The following is a 22,646-nucleotide window of genomic DNA, read 5'->3' as shown; positions in this document are numbered from 1 at the left end:
ATATTCACAAAAATATTCAAAGGATAGCCGTGGTTGTGTGCTACGGTCATAAGCTTTAAGAGGGAAGTATATAGCATAGTACGGTCGCCAAATCTCAAAAGCCCTCTAGAAACACGATTTAATTGACTCGGCTCGGCCTTACCCACAACCGGTATCAATGTGTTCGGACAGTTCTCCTGATCACCGTACATGCGGTAGTAAAGCGGAAAAATGGTGGAGGGGATAGTAATGACGTCACAAAGATGGCGGCCGGACCTATTCTTTTTGGCGGTGTATCTCGAAAACCACTTAACCGATTTTAATCATCGAGGTGTCAAATAATAGCTTATATTATGGAGATTATTTCCTTTTCTACAAACATTGACGTGAAACCTATAGGAAAAAAAATAATCACAAAAAACAGTTTTTTTATAAAATTATTATTTTTTATTTTGTAAAAATCTCCGTAAATATTAGCATTTCGCAAATTTTGTTTAATATAAAACATATTGCTTCATTATCAAGGAATATAATGAGCCTTAAAACATACAGATCGAGTAATAAACAATGAAGCTACACTCATTTATTTGCGCATGGGTAACGATAACTGGCTTTTACCGGTCGAAACTGTGGTGACTGTTACGATACGTATTGAATGGAATTTATAGAGTATCGGTTTTAATTACTGAAATTATAATGACAATTATAAAAACCAGACTTGATAATGTTACCTTACTTCGACGTTTAGTCTCTTTTTTCGTCTTAATCATAGGTAGGTACATGGGGTGTAGGGGGGAGTAGTCACGCGGGTTCAGGTGTGCGGCGCTGAGCCAGCGGGCTCACTCCCTCAAGTCTATCATACGCGTCCCCGTCGTCTATGGCTCTGCCGCCGCAGGCCATGGACGAACCCATCCCACCTGTGGGGTGGGTCGCACACCCTGGTAATGCTGGTGGTCGGTCGGGCGTCGCACGTTCCATCTGCCCCGGACCACCAGTAGCCGAGTATGAAGGCGACGTCATAACCCACGAGGACCTAAAAACCCGAAGGGGGTATGACACACTCTGGAGTTTCCTGTAGAACATGGCTGGCAATTTGGTTTCGATCTAATTGGCAGCTATGTTTTATGGATCTCCCGGTTCCGCTTAGGGAGTAGGTGACCTAGGCGGACTACACATCACCTACCTGCGTTTGTCCTGCGCAGTAGAGCGCCGTCAGCGGGGATGCAGGAGTCCTAGGGGCCGAGGCCCGCAGGGGGTCGGGGTTAGTTATCCCCTGTGGGCCAATATGCCCTTTTTGGTCCGAATTTCCGGCGAAACGGTGGCCCTGCAACTAGCCACTGCAGGGTAATGGACACGCGTCCCGTACGGTCGAGGTGGTACGGTCCGCAGGCGAGGTGTGGGGAGGGGCGTCCTCTGGGAGGATGCCTGGGGCTCGGCCATGCTGACGGGGCAAGGGCGCGTGGAACCACTGGAGGAGATGGGATCGTCTCTTCCAGCCACGTGTCTGCAGCTCCCGATGTCGCGCAGGAGAACCAACTCAACACACCTATACCTCTTGGGTATTCCTGGTGTCCAAAGTGACATCCCCAAAGGTGCGGGCTCCATGGAGGGTGGGAAGCTCGAGAGGTGAAAACAAGCAAAAGGAACAATGGATGAACCAAGATCCCAAACCCCAACACCGGAGGGAGACGGAGCAGCTTCGGCTGTACCGGGAACCTCCACCCAACACACCACACCACAGGGTCAAGGAGCTGTTTCGACAGTTCCTCCCTCCTTAACACGTGCCTACAGGGAGGCACAAGCAACCCTGGCAGGCAACAACACACACGATGGTGGAGCTGTTCCGACAGTTCCGCCACACACCACACCACACAAAACACACACACACCGTGGCGGCGCAGTCTCGACAGTACCGCCATGCAAGGGACAGTCCGCACCAGGTGGGAGAGCCGCCGGGAAACCGAAGGCACGTAAACCTGATGCGTTGACGCCCAAAGCAGCAGGCCCGGTGCTCCAGAGTACTGCGCCTCCACTACCGACACCGGGGACATCCAAGGGTGCCATACCGAAGGGAGGGAAACCCCCCGCCAAGGTAAAGCGCACCCAGCCCCTACTACCAACACCGGGGACATCCACGGGTACCATTCCAACGGGAGGGAAACCCCCCGTATCGGAAAAGCGTACCCGGCCCCTACCTCCAGCACCGGGGACATCCAGGGGTGCTGTGCCAACAGGGGGAAAACCCCCTGTTACGGAGCAGGACCCGGTGATTGAACCGGTGCAGGTGGTGTTGGACCCTATCTCTGCCCAGCTGGAGGCTGGCTGGACCGTACACGAGTCCAGGAAGGCGCGGAAGCGAAAGCCCGGTAAACGGGCTGAACTTCCTGTGCCCCCGCCTCCACCTGTTACAGCCGCGGCTAAGCCGCACAAGCGTAACAGGAAGCAACGGCAGAGATACAGAAGGGCCCAAGCGGCCCTGAACAACACCGCCCCGGAGCCCCAACAAGGCGCCCCTGGAAAGGATGGGGAGCGGGCAGCAGCTGGCCCACCAGCAGCAAACCGCGCCCCCCTCCAGGGGAAAGGGGCGAAAGGAACCAGGGCCGAGGGTGGGAGTAACCAAGGGGCCCGGTCGTCTGCCAAGAGGGCTCGTCTTGACGAGACCATATCTCCCAGGGGCGAGCCTAAGAGGCAGAAGACTGGACCGCGAGGTGAAACCCCCCATGCCGACTATGCGGAGGCTGCAAAGGCGGACCTACTGATGGCAGTGACCACTGCCACCTCGGGACACCTGAGCCCGCAACAGTCGGAGGAGGTCCAGAGGCAACTGCTAGCCCTGCTCTCACAGGAGGCAAAGCAGCCGACCGAAAGCCTTCCCGCGGGACCGATCTTCAGGGGCAAGCCTACCTGGGCTAATGGCTCCTTGAGATTGTGGTGCGAGGATCAGGCTACGCTGGCATGGCTCAAGCGCAGCGTGGCCACCATCACCCTCGATAAGGGGGAGAAGGTGGTGGTCAGGCGCCTCAGCGAGGTGCCAAAGCGAGTACGATGCGGCATCCTGTTCCCGGGCGTCTGGAAGGACTTTGGCGAAGTAGGCCGAGCCCTTCGGTACCAGAACCCGTGGGCGGAAATAGACCGCTGGCTACTCAACCGGCGCGAGGTGCAGGGAACGGAAACGTTCGCTGTCGTCAGCGTGCCGGAGACAGTGGTGCAACCCTTGGTGGACCGCGGGCGCCGACTTGGCTTTATGCTGGGGTCGGTGTACGTGAAGTTCGAGGGGGCACGAGGAAAATTCAGGGAGCAGCCGCCCCCTGTTAGCACTGTCGCCACTGGTGGCGAAGCCGCTGCACCGTCCGAGCCCATGGACACTTCCGGGGCGACGCAGGAACCCATGGACGAAGTCCAGGTGCCTGAGTCGCAAGCTCCAGCGCAACCCCCCTCCGTCTCCGAGGAGAACGAAGAAGAACTTCTTCGTGACTCCTCGGAGAGTGAGGGGGAATGCGCGCAGGGGCTAGGGAAGTTGGCCATCGACAAGGAGGAGGAGGAGCCGATGTCGGCGGAGGAGGGTGATCCTTGTGAAGGAACTCCCTTCGCCCATTGGTAAATTCCTCCAAGCCAACCTCCACCACAGCGAAACGGCGACGGCGCAGATCCGGAAGTGGTTGGAGGACAACACAACAGCCGTAATTCTGATCCAGGAGCCGTGGGTCAGAAGGGGCTCTGTCTGCGGACTCCGCAACTTAGGAGGTAAGCTAACAGTCTACTCGGGCCCGGACAACCCCCGGGCTTGCATCTACACAACCAATAACATACATGCGCAACCTCTAACGAGCTTCTGTTCCAGAGACCTGTGCGCTATAAAACTGCACGGGGCGCAAGACTCCAGCCTGCAGGAGGTGGTAGTAGCCTCTGTGTATATGCCGGAGGCTGAAGAACCACCACCGCACGACATGGCAAGGCTGGTCAACTACTGTGAAGAGGCAGGGCTCGAGCTCATCGTGGCCACCGACTCGAACGCGCATCACCCCCTATGGGGGATGGAAGCAGGTAACGAGAGAGGTAAGAAGCTCGTCGAGTACCTATTCACTACAAACCTCAACCTCCTTAACACAGGTTCAGAACCGACATTTGTAAACAGACGCAGCAGGACAATCATTGACCTGACCCTAGCAACCGAAAAAGCATCGAGACTAATCTCGGGCTGGCATGTATCGAAGGAGGTATCGTGCTCAGACCACAGGTGGATTCGATTTGACATTCAGGTAGAAACACGAGCAGCAGTGCCCAGGCGGAACCCACGCAAGATGAATCGTGACCTTTACACGGTGCGATTGTCTACAACATTGAAACAGCTGGAGGGTCCCCTTAGAATAGAAGGCACAGCGGGCATAGAGGAACAGGTAAGCATTCTCACGAGCACCATTCTGGATTGCTACCATCAAGCATGCCCCTTATCGACCCCACCGACCAGAAGCAGAGGGAAAAACAACTGGTGGGGACCTGAGCTGGAGAGACTCAGGGGCAAGATGAGGAGGCAACTGAACAGAGCTATGAACACAGGCGCTGACGAGGACTGGGACAACTATAAGTCCACCAAGGCCAAATACAAAAAACGTCTCAGGTACAGAAGCACAAACTCTTGGCGCAAATTCTGTACAGACATCGAGACCACCACGCAGGCCAACAGGGTAAGGAAGGTCCTCTCCACCAACTCGACCATAACCTTAGGATCCCTGCGTAAGCCAGACAACTCTCTCACAAACTCACCGGAGGAGGCGGAACGGGTCCTAGTGCAAACGCACTTCCCGGACTGCGTGATATCGCACCCAGTAAGTTGGAACGAGAGGGAGACAACCACCCCGACGGAAGGCGAGTGGCTACAGACTTATGAGGTAATCAGCCCGCAGCGCACGCAGTGGGCCCTAAACAGCTTTGACTCCTTCAAATCTCCAGGTATGGATGGGATCTTCCCTGCGCTTCTTAAATGGGGCGGGAAGCATCTCACTCTGAAGCTGACCATCGTTCTGCGCGCCTGTCTGGCACACAGATACGTGCCGAAGCAATGGAGGGAGGTCAAGGTTATCTTCATACCGAAACCAGGTAAAAGCGACTACTCGGACCCCAAATCCTTCAGGCCCATCAGTCTGACCTCTTTCATGCTGAAAACATTAGAGAGGTTGTGTGACAGGTACCTTAGGGAGAGGGTGCTAATTAATGTGCCCTTGCATCCAAACCAACATGCCTATAGCCCTGGCAAATCTACAGAATCGGCACTTCATGCAGTGGTAAGTAAGATTGAGGTGGCGATCAAGAACAGATCCATGTGTTTAGGAACCTTCATAGACATAGAAGGGGCTTTCGACAGGACCAGGTTCAGCAGCATTACAGCAGCACTGGTAAGACATGGCGCGAATGCAGTTATGACAGAATGGATAAACAACATGTTGAGCCAGCGAACCATCAAACTCGGGACGGGCGAAACACAACAAGCATTAGTGGCAAAAGGATGCCCCCAAGGAGGAGTCCTATCACCACTACTATGGAACCTGGTGGTGAATGACCTGATCACCACACTAAACAACAATCACTATTACACAATCGGCTATGCTGACGACATAGTGATACTGACGAGCGGCAATCATTCAGGTACGGTATGCGATGTTACCCGCTCTGCACTAGCCATCGTGGAGCGCTGGTGTATTAACAACGAACTCTCAGTCAATCCCAACAAAACTGAGCTGGTTATGTTCACCAACAAACGCAACTTGGGAAACTTCTGCCTTCCCAAACTGTTCAACACTGATGTTAACGCCAATACATAAAGCGTTGACGCACGGGAGGAGACGCGCGGGGAACGGGCCCCGGCAGGCGCAGCCGCCCTCCCCTCTCACCGCCGCGGCGCTGCCCGGCAGAGACCCTACGATCTTCATCGCGCTCACGCGCATGTTTTGCTATCGATTGTTCGATATTTGTAATTTTTACGATGTAACCATTTTAATACATATGGAAAAAATCTAATGTGTTGGAGTGTCATTTCAACGTTACCCAAGTACCAATATCTGATGGCAAAAAGAAGAACTCGGCAGCTTTCGGCGGAAACATTTTGGTGACCCCGACGTGATTTATCTAGAAACTTCGACGACGCCACTCATCGAAACTTGTGGTCACAGACACCGAGCGGTTGAATTGAAAGTTCAAACCTGAGCAACGAAATATTTGAAGATAGGTATTCGTTGTTGGTGGTTGTTTGTGACGAAAGTGTACCAGGTTTAAGTTGGTGTAAAGTATATGCAGTAATAAAAACGTAAGTACAGCTTGTACCGCTTTTTTCTATTTGAGTGAACAGTGAGTTGCGTATTACGTGTTTTTGGTTGTCGATAGGCAACAAAAGCTGCATTACTAGGTACTTACCTATTTTGTGGGGCTATTTTTATTTCGTCTATTTCGGTTTCTATACAAATTTAAAATCACTTTTTTCATTTTCCAAAAGAATCAGCTTGCCTACTAATATAAACAAAAGGTCTCTCAAGTAAATCTACAAAAGTTTACAATAAATAACTTTCTTTAGTGCTAATTAACGTAAATAAGTTACTTCGATTTAAAATAAAGCTATTCGTGTGCATTTATATCTTATTTATAACATTCCCGCACCTGTGTGAAGGCTTTTTGCATAAATGCACGTATTTTAAGTTCTTAAAAGCACTTATTGGTAAAATTTGGTTAATTGCAATAATCTTAACCTAATTTTTTGAGGAAAAAACAATAACTATCTCTGCAGGTACTTATTGCTTTTGCTGTAAACATAAACTACTTCGCTAAAACGCAAATTCCAGGTTTCCTACGTTTCGTGTTCCACGGGATCGTCGCGAGTCCCGCAAGTACGTGCGCCAAGTACCTACGAGTATCTTGGCGGCTGGGGACGCGTCACAGATCACCTCCCCTAGATGCTGTGCCCATTGAAGGACTAGCTGGTCAGATCTTGCACTTTTATTTTATTTAAGTTTACGTTGGTTTTAAACTCGCTGTTTGCGTTTATAATAAAGTGACAATGACTGAGTCGGAACAAAAATTAGCTGTTTTGAGACAAAAGCGCAGCAGCATCAAAGGGCAAATAACAAAGTATGAAAATTACGTGTCTAGTTTTAAATCAGAAAATGCAACAACGTTACAAACCCGTGAATTTCAGATTAGATTAACTAAATTTGAAGAACTGTCAACAAAGTTTGATGACATTCAGTCACAAATCGAAGTATTTGTAATGCCTTCAGAGCTTGAAGGTGAAATTGAGGAACGCGAACGAATCGAAAGTAAGATTTGTAATTTAATTGCTACCTCCGGGATCATATTGAACCCCGTAGAAAATAATGACGCGGCTTCCTCTCATTTATCTGTCAAGTCTAATGATGGTGCTGCGTTTGGTCATTACCAACAAATAAAATTACCAACAATCAAGCTACCTACCTTCGACGGAGATCATCTAAAATGGCTGGAATTTCGGGATATGTTCGAATCGCTAATCCACGACAATGATCATATTCCTCCCATGAATAAGTTTCATTACTTACGCTCTTCCCTCGAAGGTGGCGCTGCTGTCGCAATAAAGTCAATTGATTTTACGGCAAATAATTACAATTTAGCATGGGAACTGTTATGCGAGAGGTTTAATAATAAAAGAATTTTGATCAATAATCACTTAAAATCTTTGTATAATTTAGAAGCATTTACAAAGGAATCGCATACTTCATTGAGGCTCATGATTGACCACGTTTCAAAAAACTTGCGTGCATTAAGTAGCTTAGGTGAGCCTACTGAGCACTGGGACACACTGATCATATTCAACATGTCCTCAAAATTGGACGCCGCCACAGGTCGCAAATGGGAGGAACATAGAAGTACCTTGTCAGACTTAGTAACTTTAAAGGAGTTCTATCAGTTTTTGCGCGATCGAGCAGATGTACTAGAAACAATACAATATAGTAAAGTTGATGCAGGTCGTAGCGAGCGTCCCACAATTAATAAAAATTCGTCAGGTAAACAAACAAAATTGCTTCATGTTGCGTCAACGAATGGTAATAAAGTTGAATGTGCTTTATGTCAGCAAGACCACAGGCTTGAGTACTGTCCTAATTTTAAAGTAATGAACCCAGAGTCAAGGTTAAGTACTGTGAGGCGGTTGAAATTGTGTGTTAACTGCTTCCGGCCGGGTCATCACCAGTCTCGTTGCCGCAGGGGTCCGTGCACCATCTGTAACAGAAAACACAATGCATTAGTACATATACAGCATAACAGTAGCAACAACAATGAAGCAAATAGTAACAATCATTGTGATAATCGTCAGGACAATTCTGTAGATAAGGTAGATACGCCTCGCAATGATGGGCAAACCAGCGAGCAGCCGAAATTACCTAATCCTTGTGTGCGTGTTAATGCTGCTTTGTGCGGGGAAGTATTGTTATGCACGGCAATCGTAGACATAGTTGGTCCATATAATACAGTCCGCGCGCGTGCTGTTTTGGACAATTGTAGTCAGTCATCGTTTATCACTGAAAAGTTAAAAGGCATGTTAAACCTACCGGCATCTAATGAAGATTACATTACCATTTGTGGCATCAATGACAACGACTTTGATATTCCTCAACGTCATTGTGAGATAAGTGTCAAGTCAAGACTTAATTCATTTAACACATCGGTGTCATGTCTGGTTATACCTAAACTTACGGGCACTCTCCCGAACGCGCCTGTAGACTATACTAAACTCAATTTGCCTGAAAATATAGAACTTGCAGACCCAGACTTTTTCCGTCCCTCTAATGTTGACTTGCTTCTCGGAGGTGACGTGTTCTACGACTTGGTGGAAGAAAACCTCGTCAAGTTAGGAAAAAATAAACCTACATTAGTAAAATCGCACTTGGGTTGGTTAGTTGCCGGACCGATCGGTGAACGCACCCATAAAACCAGCAAAAATATAAAATGTAATTTCACTCGAGAAATAAAAGATAGGCTTTCCATGTTCTGGGAACTCGAAGAGATACCCACAAAAAACAAACTCTTGTCTAGCGATGAACAATTCTGCGAAGATCAATTTAATAATGATGTTACTCGGCTTCCCGATGGCAGATTTTCCGTGAAAATGCCACTCAAGGCGTCACCAGAGCAAAGTCTTGGTGATTCTCACTGTATCGCAAAAAGACGTTTCTTTAATTTAGAAAGAAAATTACAAAGTAAGCCTTATATTAAACAAATGTACATGGACCTTATTCATGAGTATGAACAACTGGGGCATTTAACCAGGGTCCCACGACCGGACTTTGGCTACGTTCTTCCTCATTATGCAGTGATCAGAGCTCAGCCTAAGACTGTCGTTTGCAACCGCATACAGGAAATTCGCGATTTAACAGATAAACATGCATGGAGACACGTACCTACCGACCACAATCCGGCGGATCTAGCATCAAGGGGTATCAAGTGTCAGGAATTAAATGGGAATACTCTCTGGTGGACTGGGCCTGCCTTTCTTCTTCAAGGAGATAATGCATGGCCGGAAATGACGTCCATTGAAGATGACATACCTGAAACAAAAACAAACTTAAATATAAAAGTTAATCATTCCCCTACGGTGGTAGATTTTAACAAATATTCTAAATTAAGCACTTTAATAAATATGTTCGCGTACGTATTACGCTTCATAAATGCATGCAAAAATAAAAATATAAAGGGTTCACTTACCGTACAAGAGTTAAACACTTCCTTACAACTGTTGACGAAATTGTCACAAGCGGTTTCTTTCACTCATGAAATAAATTCTTTGAGACAAAATAAGAAATTGAAAGCTAAATCTAGCATTTTATCTCTTAACCCGTTCTTAGACGATAACGGTATACTAAGAGTTGGTGGCCGTTTGCATGATGCTCAGTGTTCATACGATCAAAGGCATCCAAAGCTATTAGATGGCAAACATCCGCTCGCTAGATTAATTTTTAGAAGTGAACATCTGCGTTTACTTCATTGTGGTCCGCAGCTACTCCTCAGTGGAGTTCGGGAACATTTTTGGCCAACTAAGGGTAGAGTTTTGGCTAGAAGCACTGTGCACAACTGCCTCACGTGTAAAAGATTAAAGGCTAAAACCATGCAACCTATTATGGGTAACCTTCCTAAATCGCGTGTAGTTCCTGCTCCACCATTTGAGACCTGCGGCGTTGATTTCGCTGGGCCCTTTTCCATTTTGAACAAAAAGGGTCGAGGCGCGAAAGTATCAAAATGCTATTTGTGCCTGTTTGTTTGTTTTTTCACAAAGGCGGTTCATTTAGAAGTCGTTAGCGACCTGAGCACAAATTCTTTTATTTTAAGCCTACGCAGATTTATATCGCGACGCGGAAAACCGAAAACTATTTATTGCGACAACGGTACCAATTTCGTTGGCGCAAACAGCGAGCTACAACGTATGCTTAAGGCAAGCCAAGAGCCCGTCAATGGGTTCGCATCCAGCAACGGCATAGATTTTAAATTCAGTCCGGCATATTCTCCCAATTTCGGGGGTTTATGGGAGGCGGGAGTTAAAGCCGCGAAATTTCACCTTAAACGTGTAGTAGGATCTTCTAACTTAACCTTTGAGGAGTTAACCACACTGTTCACTCAAGTAGAAGCTATATTGAATTCGCGGCCGTTGACACCTTTGTCTTCCGACCCATCCGATCTCTCACCGCTTACACCTGGTCACTTCCTGATCGGGCGGCCATTGGCTTCGTTGCCATCTCCGCCTACACAGAAGATGAACCTCAACCGCTACCATCATCTTGAAGCCCTTAGACAACACTTCTGGAAGCGATGGACTCGGGAGTTCCTTTCTGATCTTCAACAGCGTGTGAAATGGAGAGCCACAGGACAAGGGGTCAAACTTGGGGACCTGGGTTCGACGAGCTGTCTCTAAGCTCTGTCCCCTACCTTCTAACCAAGAAGACGATGACCAAGCAACGATCTTGAAACCAGGAGGTTTCAAGGCCCCGGAGGATGTTAACGCCAATACATAAAGCGTTGACGCACGGGAGGAGACGCGCGGGGAACGGGCCCCGGCAGGCGCAGCCGCCCTCCCCTCTCACCGCCGCGGCGCTGCCCGGCAGAGACCCTACGATCTTCATCGCGCTCACGCGCATGTTTTGCTATCGATTGTTCGATATTTGTAATTTTTACGATGTAACCATTTTAATACATATGGAAAAAATCTAATGTGTTGGAGTGTCATTTCAACGTTACCCAAGTACCAATATCTGATGGCAAAAAGAAGAACTCGGCAGCTTTCGGCGGAAACACTGAACTCCAACTATCTGCAGAGGTAAAGTATTTAGGGGTAATACTTGACAGCAAATTGAATTGGAGTAATCACTTAAACGGCAAAATTGACAAAGCCACAGTCGTATTCTGGCAATGTCGTAGAATGGTGGGTAGAACCTGGGGGCTAACCCCCAAGATAACTCTATGGCTTTACCAGGCAGTCATACGACCAATAATAAGCTACGGTGCAATAGTCTGGTGGCCACGCACCAAACTATCCACAGTTGAAGCTAAACTACAACGACTCCAGAGGTTGGCCTGTTTGGCGACTACGGGCTGCATGAGGACAACACCAACCGCGGCCCTGGAAGCTTTACTGGGCCTGCCGCCGCTGCACCTCTTTATACAACAGGAAGCGCTAGCTTCGGCGGTACGTCTCAAAAAATCGAATCTCTGGAGACCACCCAGGGTACCACACACCGAGATCCTCTACGAGGCGATAGGTAAGGAACCGCTAATAGAAGCGGTGACTGACAGGATACCCAGGCAATACATCTTCGACAAGAAATACAAGATACAGTTACACGAAGAACCTCGTGAAGGACTTAACCCGAGAGAGCTGAGAATCTTCACGGATGGATCAAAGACAAGGTCAGGCACTGGCGCGGGAGTATTCTCAGAGGACCTAAACATACATATCTCAACACCACTAGGCGCCCACAACACAGTCTTCCAGGCGGAATGTATGGGCATCATAATGGCAGCACACGCAATCGTCTCAAGGAAAGTAGAGGACTACCCCATCCGCATACTCTCTGACAGTCGGTCAGTACTGCAAGCTCTGCAAAGTTATACTTTGACCTCAGGGCTAATCTACGAATGCCACAAGGCTCTATCAGAGGTAAGCACCACCACCAGCGTAACTCTGCAGTGGATTAAGGGACACAGCAACTCGCGAGGGAACGATGCAGCCGACATATTGGCGAGAGGTGGCTCGGAACTGAGGGTGGCAGGACCGGAGCCAATCGTACCTCTGCCTTATGCCTGGCTCCGGAACATGCTGAGATGCAACACCAAGGTAAAACACCAACAGTACTGGTCTAACCTAGGCACGTGCAGGCAGGCGAAGGAGGCCTTCCCGACAATCGACCCCGGTTTGTCGAGGAGGCTGAGACAGCTGAAGAGGCCACAGCTCCGGCTTTTGACTGGGGCCATAACCGGCCACGCCCCACTAAACAAACACCTATTAACCCTACGTGTTACAGATAGCCCCCTCTGCAGAGCGTGCATGGAGGAGGAGGAGACAGCCGCCCACGTCATTCTTGAATGCCCAGGGGTGGCAGAATACCGGGCACAATACCTCGGTTCCCCGGGGTCTCTCCCAGAAGTCGTCGGCAACATCAAGGGTCTGCTAGGCTTCCTGGTAGAGTTGGGTTGGCAGGAGTAGTGCCGTCAACCCACCATCACGCAAAATAGGCGCGAATTGCGACGTCGAGTTGCGGAAACCCAGCCCGCGAATACGAATAACGAATAGGTAGGTACATATTTCTTTTTACTTAAAAATTTTATACAGGGTGAACTTTTAACCACCAGTCATACTCTGCGCAGCGACTTTATAGGTCATACTGAACAACTTTTACTATTAGTAGTCCCCAAGCCGCTCCGAGGCCAGATTTAATTGACTCAGCTCGGCCTTACCCACAACCGGTATCAATGTGTTCGGGCGTTTCTCCTGATCACCGTACATGCGGTAGTAAAGCGGAAAAATGGTGGGAGGGGATAGTAATGACGTCACAAAGATGGCGTCCGGACCTATTCTTTTTGGCGGTGTATCTCGAAAACCACTTAACCGATTGTATTCATCGAGGTGTCAACTAATAGCTTATATTATGGAGATTATTTCCTTTTTACAAACATTTACGTGAAACCTATAGGAAAATAATAATCACAAAAAACATTTTTTTTTATACATTTGGTTGGTAGGTTTGTCTTATGTTTTAAAGCAGTAAAATCTTTCAAGTCGAAACACAGTATAAATATACATTTTGTTGTCTAATCTAAAAGTATGATGTTCATTGTTTAAGACTGATTAGTGATTACTGAATTAAATAACATGCTATTTGTTATTTTTGTTTTATTTTTTAAATCAGGTATTAATTTATTCACTATGTATCACTACACAGGCAAAATGTGTATCATAGTTGGTCTGTAAGTACTTACTACTTGTGTCGAATATAGGTATAAGATGAAATTTTAACCACCAGCCATACTCTGCGCAGTGACTTTACAGGTCATACTGAACAACTTTTATTATGGGACCAATGCCGAATCACGCAAGAAAATTTGGATCTGGAATGACACCCACTGGCTGTGCCCTACCACACAAAGCGAGATGACATTCACAATGCCCATACCTCTCTTTTGGACGTAGTTTAAGGACGTACCCGGGTCCATGACGCATGCTCGCCACACCGCTGCTTAAAATAAGCTGACGCACCGTAAATTGAACTGCGTAAAAATCGCAAAAAATATTACACGGAGATCTTATGGCAGACACCGTACCGGTGACGTAAAAGACGCAACTGTTTTGCGAACAAAAAAGATTCGCGTGAAGCACGTCACTGCGATTCCGTACCGTCACCGTTTTTTAAACAGCGGTGTGGGGAGCATGCGTCAAAAACGGTACGCATACGACGCGTCACTGCGATTCCGTATCGTGACCGTTTTTTAAGCTGCGGTCTGGTCGCACCTTGTATTGTATTGTATTCGGGCGATTTTTCCGCAACTCGACGACTTGCGCCTATTTTGCGTGATATGTTGGGGGTGGGCTAGTCCTGCCAGCCCAGCTCCTCGAGGAATCCTATCAAACCTTTGATGTTGAGTAGGACCTCGGGGAGGTCTCTCGGAGATCCGAGATGTTTAGCCCTGTATGGAGTCACTCCGCTGCATTCCAGCACCACGTGAGAGGCTGTTTCTTCTGTCTCCATGCAACCTCGGCACAGGGGACTGTCTGTGACACCTGTTGTGAAAAGATGTTTGTTAAATAGTCCATGACCTGTTATGACACTGGTTACCATACTCAGTCGGACCTTCCCTAGTTGCAGGAGCGCCCTTGTGAGTTTTCCGTTGATGCCAGGCATGGCTTCTTTTGCCTGTCTGCATCCAGTCTGGTTCAGCCAGTGTTCTGTGTGTAGTTTCCCTGTACGTGCCAGCAGCATTGAGCGTACCTTGCTAAATGGTATCGGAAGAATCGGTTCCGGACCAATCGCCCCCGCATTCGATCCTTGCCTGGCAAGCTCGTCCGCAGCATCGTTACCTCGGGATCCACTGTGTCCCTTGATCCATTGTAGGGTGATCTTGTTATTATGACATACCTCCATTAGTCGTTCGTGGCATTCGTGTATAAGTTTGGATGTAACTATATGGCTATTTAGAGCCATTAAGACTGCTCTACTGTCGGAGAGTATGCGGATGGAGGATCCTACTACCTTCCTTGCAGTGATGGCAGTCGCCGCGTTTATGATGCCCATGCACTCAGCTTGGAATACCGAGTTATGGGCTCCTAGCGGAGTGGTGATTGACATGTTCAGGTCTTCTGAGAAGGTTCCAGAGCCCGATCCGCTGTCTGTTTTGGACCCATCAGTGAAGAATCTCAGCTCCCGGGGATTGAGTCCTTCATGATTGTCGTCCTCATATAACTGTATTTTGTACCTTTTATCGAAGATAGCTTGTTTGTGAATCCGGTCCGTGCCTGACCTAAGCACTGGAAATTCGTCATACACCTTTTCCAGGCATTTTGTGTGAAGAGCTCCTGTGATGTTAGACCATATCTTGAGGGTTCGCAACCTTACCGCTGAGAGACTGGCCTCTTGCTGTATGTGTAGGTGCAGCGGTGGAAGGTTTAGCATGACCTCCATGGCTGCAGTCGGGGTAGACCTCGTGCAGCCAGTGGTGGCCGCGCATGCGAGCCTTTGAAGTCTTTGTAGTTTGTCTCGTACGTTGCCTAGGTTTGTTCTTGGCCACCAAACCAGAGCACCGTAACAGAGTAAGGGGCGGATTATCGTCTTATAGAGCCAGAGGGTAATTTTCGGGTTGAGTCCCCACCTCTTACCAATCATCCTTCTGCACTGCCAGAAGACAACTCCCGCCTTGTCTATCCGTTTGTTGATGTGGTTGTTCCAATTGAGTTTATTGTCGAGAGTTAGTCCTAAGTACTTAACTTCATCGGACAGCTGTAGCTCAGTTTGGAAAAGTGTTGGTCTGGTAAAGTTGGTCGCACCTTTATATGGGACAGTCAAAATTTTTTTCGCGATTTCGGAATTGGTCCCATAGTAAAAGTTGTTAAGTATGACCTATAAAGTCGCTGCGCAGAGTATGACTGGTGGTTAAAAGTTCACCCTGTATAAAATTTTTAAGTAAAAAGAAATATGTACCTACCTATGATTAAGACGAAAAAAGAGACTAAACGTCGAAGTAAGGTAACATTATTGTGTCTGGTTTTTATAATTTTAATTATAATTTCAGTAATTAAAACCGATACTCTATAAATTCCATTCAATACGTATCGTAACAGTCACCACAGTTTCGACCGGTAAAAGCCAGTTATCGTTACCCATGCGCAAATAAATGAGTGTAGCTTCATTGTTTATTACTCGATCTGTATGTTTTAAGGCTCATTATATTCCTTGATAATGAAGCAATATGTTTTATATTAAACAAAATTTGCGAAATGCTAATATTTACGGAGATTTTTACAAAATAAAAAATAATAATTTTATAAAAAAACTGTTTTTTGTGATTATTTTTTTTCCTATAGGTTTCACGTAAATGTTTGTAGAAAAGGAAATAATCTCCATAATATAAGCTATTATTTGACACCTCGATGATTAAAATCGGTTAAGTGGTTTTCGAGATACACCGCCAAAAAGAATAGGTCCGGCCGCCATCTTTGTGACGTCATTACTATCCCCTCCACCATTTTTCCGCTTTACTACCGCATGTACGGTGATCAGGAGAACTGTCCGAACACATTGATACCGGTTGTGGGTAAGGCCGAGCTGAGTCAATTAAATCTGGCCTCGGAGCGGCTTGGCGACCGTACTAGCACGGGATCGTCCATACAAAAAGAGAAAACGTTTTTCCACTTCTAAATATTTTCTCTTCTCCATTATTTTTTAGTATGTTATTGACACAATGAAAAAACTAAGTTTATAGGTTTTCCTTTTTTTTCAAAATTTAAAAACAATAAACATATAAATAATTCTTAAAAAAGCGAAACCTATAAACCTATAATAAACTATGCTGAAGGATGGACATCAAAATCAAAGTGATTTGTTAAGATTTAGTTAGTGGAAAACGTTTTCTCCCGAAATGTAATTTCATAGATAAAATACCGTTATTTCGCTAGGATCGCAAAGCTATTCTTCCCTCTTCATGTAAAGGTAAATGATTATTTCAGGTGAGAATGTTTTCTTATTTCATACGTTTTAGAGCGCGATTTTCAGTAGTCGTCTGCCTTACATTTAATTATTAATTATGGGGTTATAATTTCGTATTTAATTATTTTACGGAGGCGGAAAGCGGCAACTTCGTTTAGCGCAGCGGGAGCAAATTTAACGCTTTCCGCCCGGAGGGCAGAAAATAACTATTAAAGTAATTTTACATTATTTTTGTGGCTGGGCGGGCGCCTTCTGTACCTACAGCAGCAAAGCGCCCAATGCATTAGGTTACGCCCGATGCTTTTGCATGAGGGCGCCGAAAAGCGCCCGTTATTCGATCGCCCGCAGCGCGACACTTACGTCGAGCTACGCCCGACTCTTTCAATATGAGGGCACCGAAGGCGCCCGGCATTGAATCGCGCGTATCGCGCCACGTTTATCGGGCTGCGCCCAACTATTTTTGAACGAATGATGGCGCCGAGGGCGCCCGGCTGTAGATCGCGCGCAGAAGGCGCCGTGTTAAATTTGATGTGACGTCATATAGGGTTATAGGCGTGTTATAGGTTATACCTATAACCAGCGGACAAGCGAGTAAGCTCGTCGGTGGTTTGGAACGCCGCACTCCGGTAGCGATTGACCGCCCCCGCACACCCGCCCCATGCCGTTCGCTCTCGCGGTGCGTTAGTTCATTTCGTGGCTTGATTTGAAAATATTGATATCTTAATTTTATATTTTTAAATACCGTTTTTGCCGCCCCCTCTTATGTGCCGCCCGGGGCCATGGCCCCCCTAGCCCCCCCCCCCCCCCTCGCTACGCCTCTGATACTAAAATTTGTAATATGTAAAACAAACAAAATAGTAAATATTTATTTTCATACATCTAAGGCACACAAAAGGTATCACAATTAAAATCACAAAGTCGGTAGCATCATCTTATCCTTCCAAACCTAGTCGTTTCATGTTGGAGCCTCCTTCATTAGCCGAACAAAACCAATGACATTTACTATCACCATCCCCATAACCAAACGACATAACTCCAAACAGCACCATTAGAAAATCAACCCTATCTTTTCACCGTAATGGTTTAGATTAGCTTGTACCGTTTTTCTAAATTAACACGTTTGGATAGGTGTGAAAGGTATGACATTTGAAAATGTACGCAGCGCAGTTGAAATTTGATTTTTAAATATCGAACGATCGAATCGGGTTCTTTATAGTGGTCGTTTTAGTGGTAAAGGAAACTGAGGGTTATTTTTTAGGTGATGGATTTGGAAGTTGATTTTTGAAGACGGGATAAGTAAATTGATCAAAGATCTTTTGACCACCATTAGTCATATGCAAAAAAAAAAGCGGCCAAGTGCGAGTCGGACTCGCCCATGAAGGGTTCCGTACCATTTATGACGTATTAAAAAAAAACTACTTACTAGATCTCGTTCAAACCAATTTTCGGTGGAAGTTTGCATGGTAATGTATATATCATATATTTTTTTAGATTTTTCATTCTGTTATTTTGGAAGTTACAGGGGGGGGGGGGGGGGACACACATTTTACCACTTTGGAAGTGTCTCTCGCGCAAAATATTCAGTTTAGAAAAATAATATATTAGAAACCTCAATATCATTTTTGAAGACCTATCCATAGATACCCCACACGTATGGGGTTGATGAAAAAAGATTTTTTGAGTTTCAGTTCTAAGTATGGGGAACCCCCAAAATGTATTTTTTTTTTTTCTATTTTTGTGTAAAAATCTTAATGCGGTTCATAGAATACATCTACTTACCAAGTTTGAACAGTACCTATAGATCTTATAGTTTCGGAAAAAAGTGGCTGTGACATAAACGGACAGACAGACGGACATGACGAATCTATAAGGGTTCCGTTTTTTGCCATTTGGCTACGGAACCCTAAAACAAGCACAATATTGGTACAAATTAGCAAAAGCGTTCTTAGTGTTCAACGGGTTAAAACTAATAATAATGCTTATAACTAAGTATTCTATAAAATAGATACCAGCGAACCTCTAGAACTTTCTCTGTATAGGTATTTACTTGAATAATCGTAAAAGTTTAGTTCGGAATATTATGCGTTTCTAACATAGAGTCTGTTCGGAAAGTGAAGAGTCGTGGAATGTATTGGGCCCCATACATTCCACGACTCTTCTCTTTCCGCACAGATTCTACATAAAAGTGCTTAAAAATAAAAGAACTCGGTTTGCCAATCGCACATGGTTGTTATAAAGTACCCAATATGGCGGCACAGTAGCACCCATCGGTATTTAAACCGGATTGCTAGGAATTTAGTTTTAAACATGTGTCGTTTGAAAACAAAAGAAATAGTTATTGGTGCAACAAGAGAGGAAAGTGGGTTTTTCTTGCGAGTGTTGATTTTGAGTCTCGAGTAAGTGAAAGATTCTATAAGTAATTGAATCTCGAGCGAAGCGAGTGTTTCTTAGTTAGAATCTTTAGCGTAGCGAGGGACTCAGAAACACGAGATGTAAAATAACTTTGCTCTCGTGTGACACATACAACTTTTCACCTCAGTAGTGAGAACATATTAAAGATTAAAAAATTCAACATCAAGTAAATTTAACCACATTTATTTACATTCATGAATGAAAGGCATCATCATTATCAACGATTAGCTCAACGAGGGGCGGGAGGGGGTTAGGGTCGACAACGCGCATGTAACTCCTCTGGAGTTGCAGGCGTACATAGGCTACGGATACTGCTTACCATTAGGCGGGCCGTATGTTTGTTTGCCACCGACGTAGTATAAAAAAAAAAGAAAAGACGAAGGCTTCTAGAAATATTCCTGTATTCATGGCCTTCACTAATTTTAAAAAGCTCATTATCTAACAAAACCTTACGACCAGTCTGGCCTAGTGGGTAGTGACCCTACCTATGAAGCCGATGGTCCTGGGTTCGAATCCCGGTAAGAGCATTTATTTGTGTGATGGACACAGATATTTGTTCCTGAGTTATGGATGTTATCTATGTATTTTGCTATATCGTTGTCTGAGTAGGTACCGACAACACAAGCCTTCTTGGCTTATCGTGAGAATTAGTCGATTTATGTAAGAATGTCCCAAAGAAATTTGCTAACTGTAAAATTGGGATGGGATAAATTATTTTTCCAAACATTTTTTTGGTAAATGATAATTTGGGTATACAAGTTTGGGATGTGATACTTTGGGCAAGTTGGGAAAGTTTTTTTGACCATTCATTAGTAAGCCCCCTATAATATATATATAAATAAATACATAAATAAATATTATAGGACATTATTACACAAATTGACTAAGTCCCACAGTAAGCTCAATAAGGCTTGTGTTGAGGGTACTTAGACAACGATATATATAATATATAAATATTTATAAATACTTAAATACATAGAAGACACCCATGACTCAGGAACAAATATCCATGCTCATCACACAAATACATGCCCTTACCAGGATTTGAACCCGGGACCATCAGCTTCGTAGGCAGGGTCACTACCCACTAGGCCAAACCGGTCGTCATATATACAATATTTTAACCTCAATGCTCACAATACATCAAGTGAAAATAATCAGAGCAGGGTATCGCAGGTCTTCTTTTTTTGGAGAAAGTTGAAGTATTTTAAACATGAATGAATAATGTAGACTCGGTGACTATAATCATGAGAGTTCGTTCATTCAGGTAGAAATAGTTAAGTTGTTGAATAGATTTACCATTTAAGAAGATTATGATTAGCATTGGATTAGCTAAATATTTCATAAAATGGGCAGTTTATAAGTTAAGCTTCGTTGATTAAACTACTTGTAGTGGCTGTTTGTTTACCCTAATAAAGAGAAAAAAAAAAAAAATTAAAAGCAAACGTTAGTGACTATTTTTATTACTAACTGTTAATTTTACGATATTGATGGAGGGTTAAAAATTGATTAAGTGCCTATAGGCGCGTCGAGGCTAGGGAAGGCCGAAGCCCAAGCTCGGCGTAGGGCCGAAGGCCCAAAGCGTCTCCTGAGAGGAAGTTGGAGCTTAAACACGACCCAATAGTAAAAGTGTCTTAGATAAGCAAAACGGCGGGCCGAAGAGTAAAAGTAACGCAGTTGTACTTTTGCTAGCAAGAAATGGTCTGCGTGGGAGCAATGCGCTGTCGCAGCTCGGCCTTCGGCCTCGCTTTACATTATGCTGCTGGGATTTGTAGGCTTGGGGGTCGGGGTGATGGGGTGCCTTCGGCCCGCCATTTCGCTTATCTAAGACACTTTTACTATTGGATCGTTTTAAGCTCCAACTTCCCCCTTTCAGTTGACGCTTCGGGCCTCTCACTATGACATATTTATAAGTACAATATACCTGCCTGAATTCATATTCAGGTAATTCAAGTATGTATACATATCGTATAATTTAATACCGGAAAAATATCAACTTGCTAGAGTTGACCAAGCTAAGTTGGCAGCGATTTTGATAGCCCAAACGGTACAAGTGTTATTTTAAACGTAAAACTTCTATGAAACTATAACGTTTCCTTAACACTTGCGCCGTCTGAGCTGTCAGAATCGCTGCCAACTTAGCTTGGTCTAACTCTAGCTATCCAATCATTCCTCAAGCACCCATATTTATGGGTGTCATATCAATTATTACAAATGGCGGCCCGAACTAGTTTGTATATTATTAATATTATCAGTGGCGGCTGCCGGCTCTAGAATGGTATACCGATAGCATTTCCCAAACTATGAGTCGCGATCCATTGGTGACCCGCGAGCAAATACATATTGAGTGGGCCTTGAAACTACTAAGGAATCTACGCGTTATCAATAACATTTGATGTCTCCTTTTTTTAACCCCAAAATTACCCCCGTACGGGTGAAAAGGGGGAGGAAAAGAGCGTTGGGGGAAAAAGGGGTTGAGTTTGTATGGGGAATCAAAAAAGCAGATTACCCCCGTACGGGTGAAAAGGGGGAGGAAAAGGGCGTTGGGGGGGAAAAGGGGTTGAGTTTGTATGGGGAATCAGTAAAAAAGCAGATTGTATATAAAGATGCCCCCAGATACGTATTTCAAGATTTTTAACAGTAAATTACCCCGAACCCTTTAAATTAGGGGATGGCAGATTCACACAAGCAACTTAGAAAACGAAGTGAAATCCCATCAAAAACATTTTCATGTAAAATGTTGCCTTTGTTGTAAAATGTTAATTCATTAATTAATCAGATCTCTTGTAGAGCCAAGCTTCTAACTCTACAAGCCCTAACTTCAGAAACTCTACACCTTAGTCAAAATATATGGTTTGACCGTTTCGTTCCTACAAGAAGTGTAGTTAAATAAATAAAAATGAATATTGAATAAATTTCTCACCTTACGCCCATGTGACGGTAGCGAAACGGCCAAGCCATATTTTTTGACTAAGGTGTAGAATTTGTTTGGCTTGTAGAGTTAGAAGCTTGACTCTATAAGAGATCTGATTACTTTTTGACAGTGCGAGCCTTATGGTTTCGTCTTGGCAACATTTTACATGTAAATGCTTTTGATAGAATTATAATTACTTTAATATAATTTAAAACTTTCAATTAGAAACAGAGATCGTTCGATTTCAAAAGATATTCAACCACATTTCGTTCGCTATTCATATCAAATTTATTTATACTATTTATCATAAACTGGACTGTGTATAAACTGTTTCTTGGATAAACCTGACTAACTAGACCACCTAAATAGTTAACCCATTGAAGTTAAACAACCCACCTATTAAGTAGCTTAAGTGTGAAAGCTTCTATTATTAACTGTATAACTTATCTATTTCATACTATTGTAAACCTTAATTATAATTACTCAAAACTGAATAAAATACAAAGCTGTCAACACCAACGATTATCGTCCATTATTTAAGAACAAAAGTTCGCAACGAAACAATGGTACGTCGCTACCCAAATGATAATATTGTCAATGTTGGTAGCCCTAATCTTTCTTTTGTCTATTAAAAAAAC

General features: G+C 45.0%; 2 protein-coding genes across 2 annotated transcripts; both read left to right on the top strand.

Moving 5' to 3' along the window:
• The first annotated feature begins 3,893 nt into the window (after positions 1-3,893).
• LOC133530871 (uncharacterized) lies at positions 3,894-6,936 on the top strand. The gene is made up of 3 exons (XM_061868928.1): positions 3,894-4,845; positions 5,801-5,936; positions 6,810-6,936. The coding sequence occupies exons 1-3, from the start codon at positions 3,894-3,896 to the stop codon at positions 6,934-6,936; spliced, it is 1,215 nt and encodes a 404-aa protein (XP_061724912.1).
• LOC133530870 (uncharacterized) lies at positions 5,777-10,903 on the top strand. The gene is made up of 2 exons (XM_061868927.1): positions 5,777-6,280; positions 6,810-10,903. Exon 2 carries the CDS (start codon positions 7,025-7,027, stop codon positions 10,901-10,903), a length of 3,879 nt encoding a protein of 1,292 aa, XP_061724911.1. The 5' UTR covers positions 5,777-6,280; positions 6,810-7,024.
• Positions 10,904-22,646: the final 11,743 nt, after the last annotated feature.

Source organism: Cydia pomonella, chromosome 24 (assembly GCF_033807575.1).
Source record: "Cydia pomonella isolate Wapato2018A chromosome 24, ilCydPomo1, whole genome shotgun sequence".
Taxonomy (NCBI): Eukaryota; Metazoa; Arthropoda; class Insecta; order Lepidoptera; family Tortricidae; genus Cydia; species Cydia pomonella.
The sequence above is the reverse complement of the archived record's forward strand: the minus strand, read 5'-3'. Positions and strand labels throughout refer to the sequence as shown.

Bases quoted from the DNA above. Each gene is read 5' to 3' on its own strand.
- LOC133530871 (XM_061868928.1), top strand. From the start codon at position 3,894: ATGCCGGAGGCTGAAGAACCACCACCGCACGACATGGCAAGGCTGGTC. The intron at 4,846-5,800 runs GCGAGTGGCTAC...CAATACATAAAG, and splicing joins GACAACCACCCCGACGGAAG to CGTTGACGCACGGGAGGAGA. The intron at 5,937-6,809 runs GTTCGATATTTG...CGCAAATTCCAG, and splicing joins CGCATGTTTTGCTATCGATT to GTTTCCTACGTTTCGTGTTC.
- LOC133530870 (XM_061868927.1), top strand. From the start codon at position 7,025: ATGACTGAGTCGGAACAAAAATTAGCTGTTTTGAGACAAAAGCGCAGC.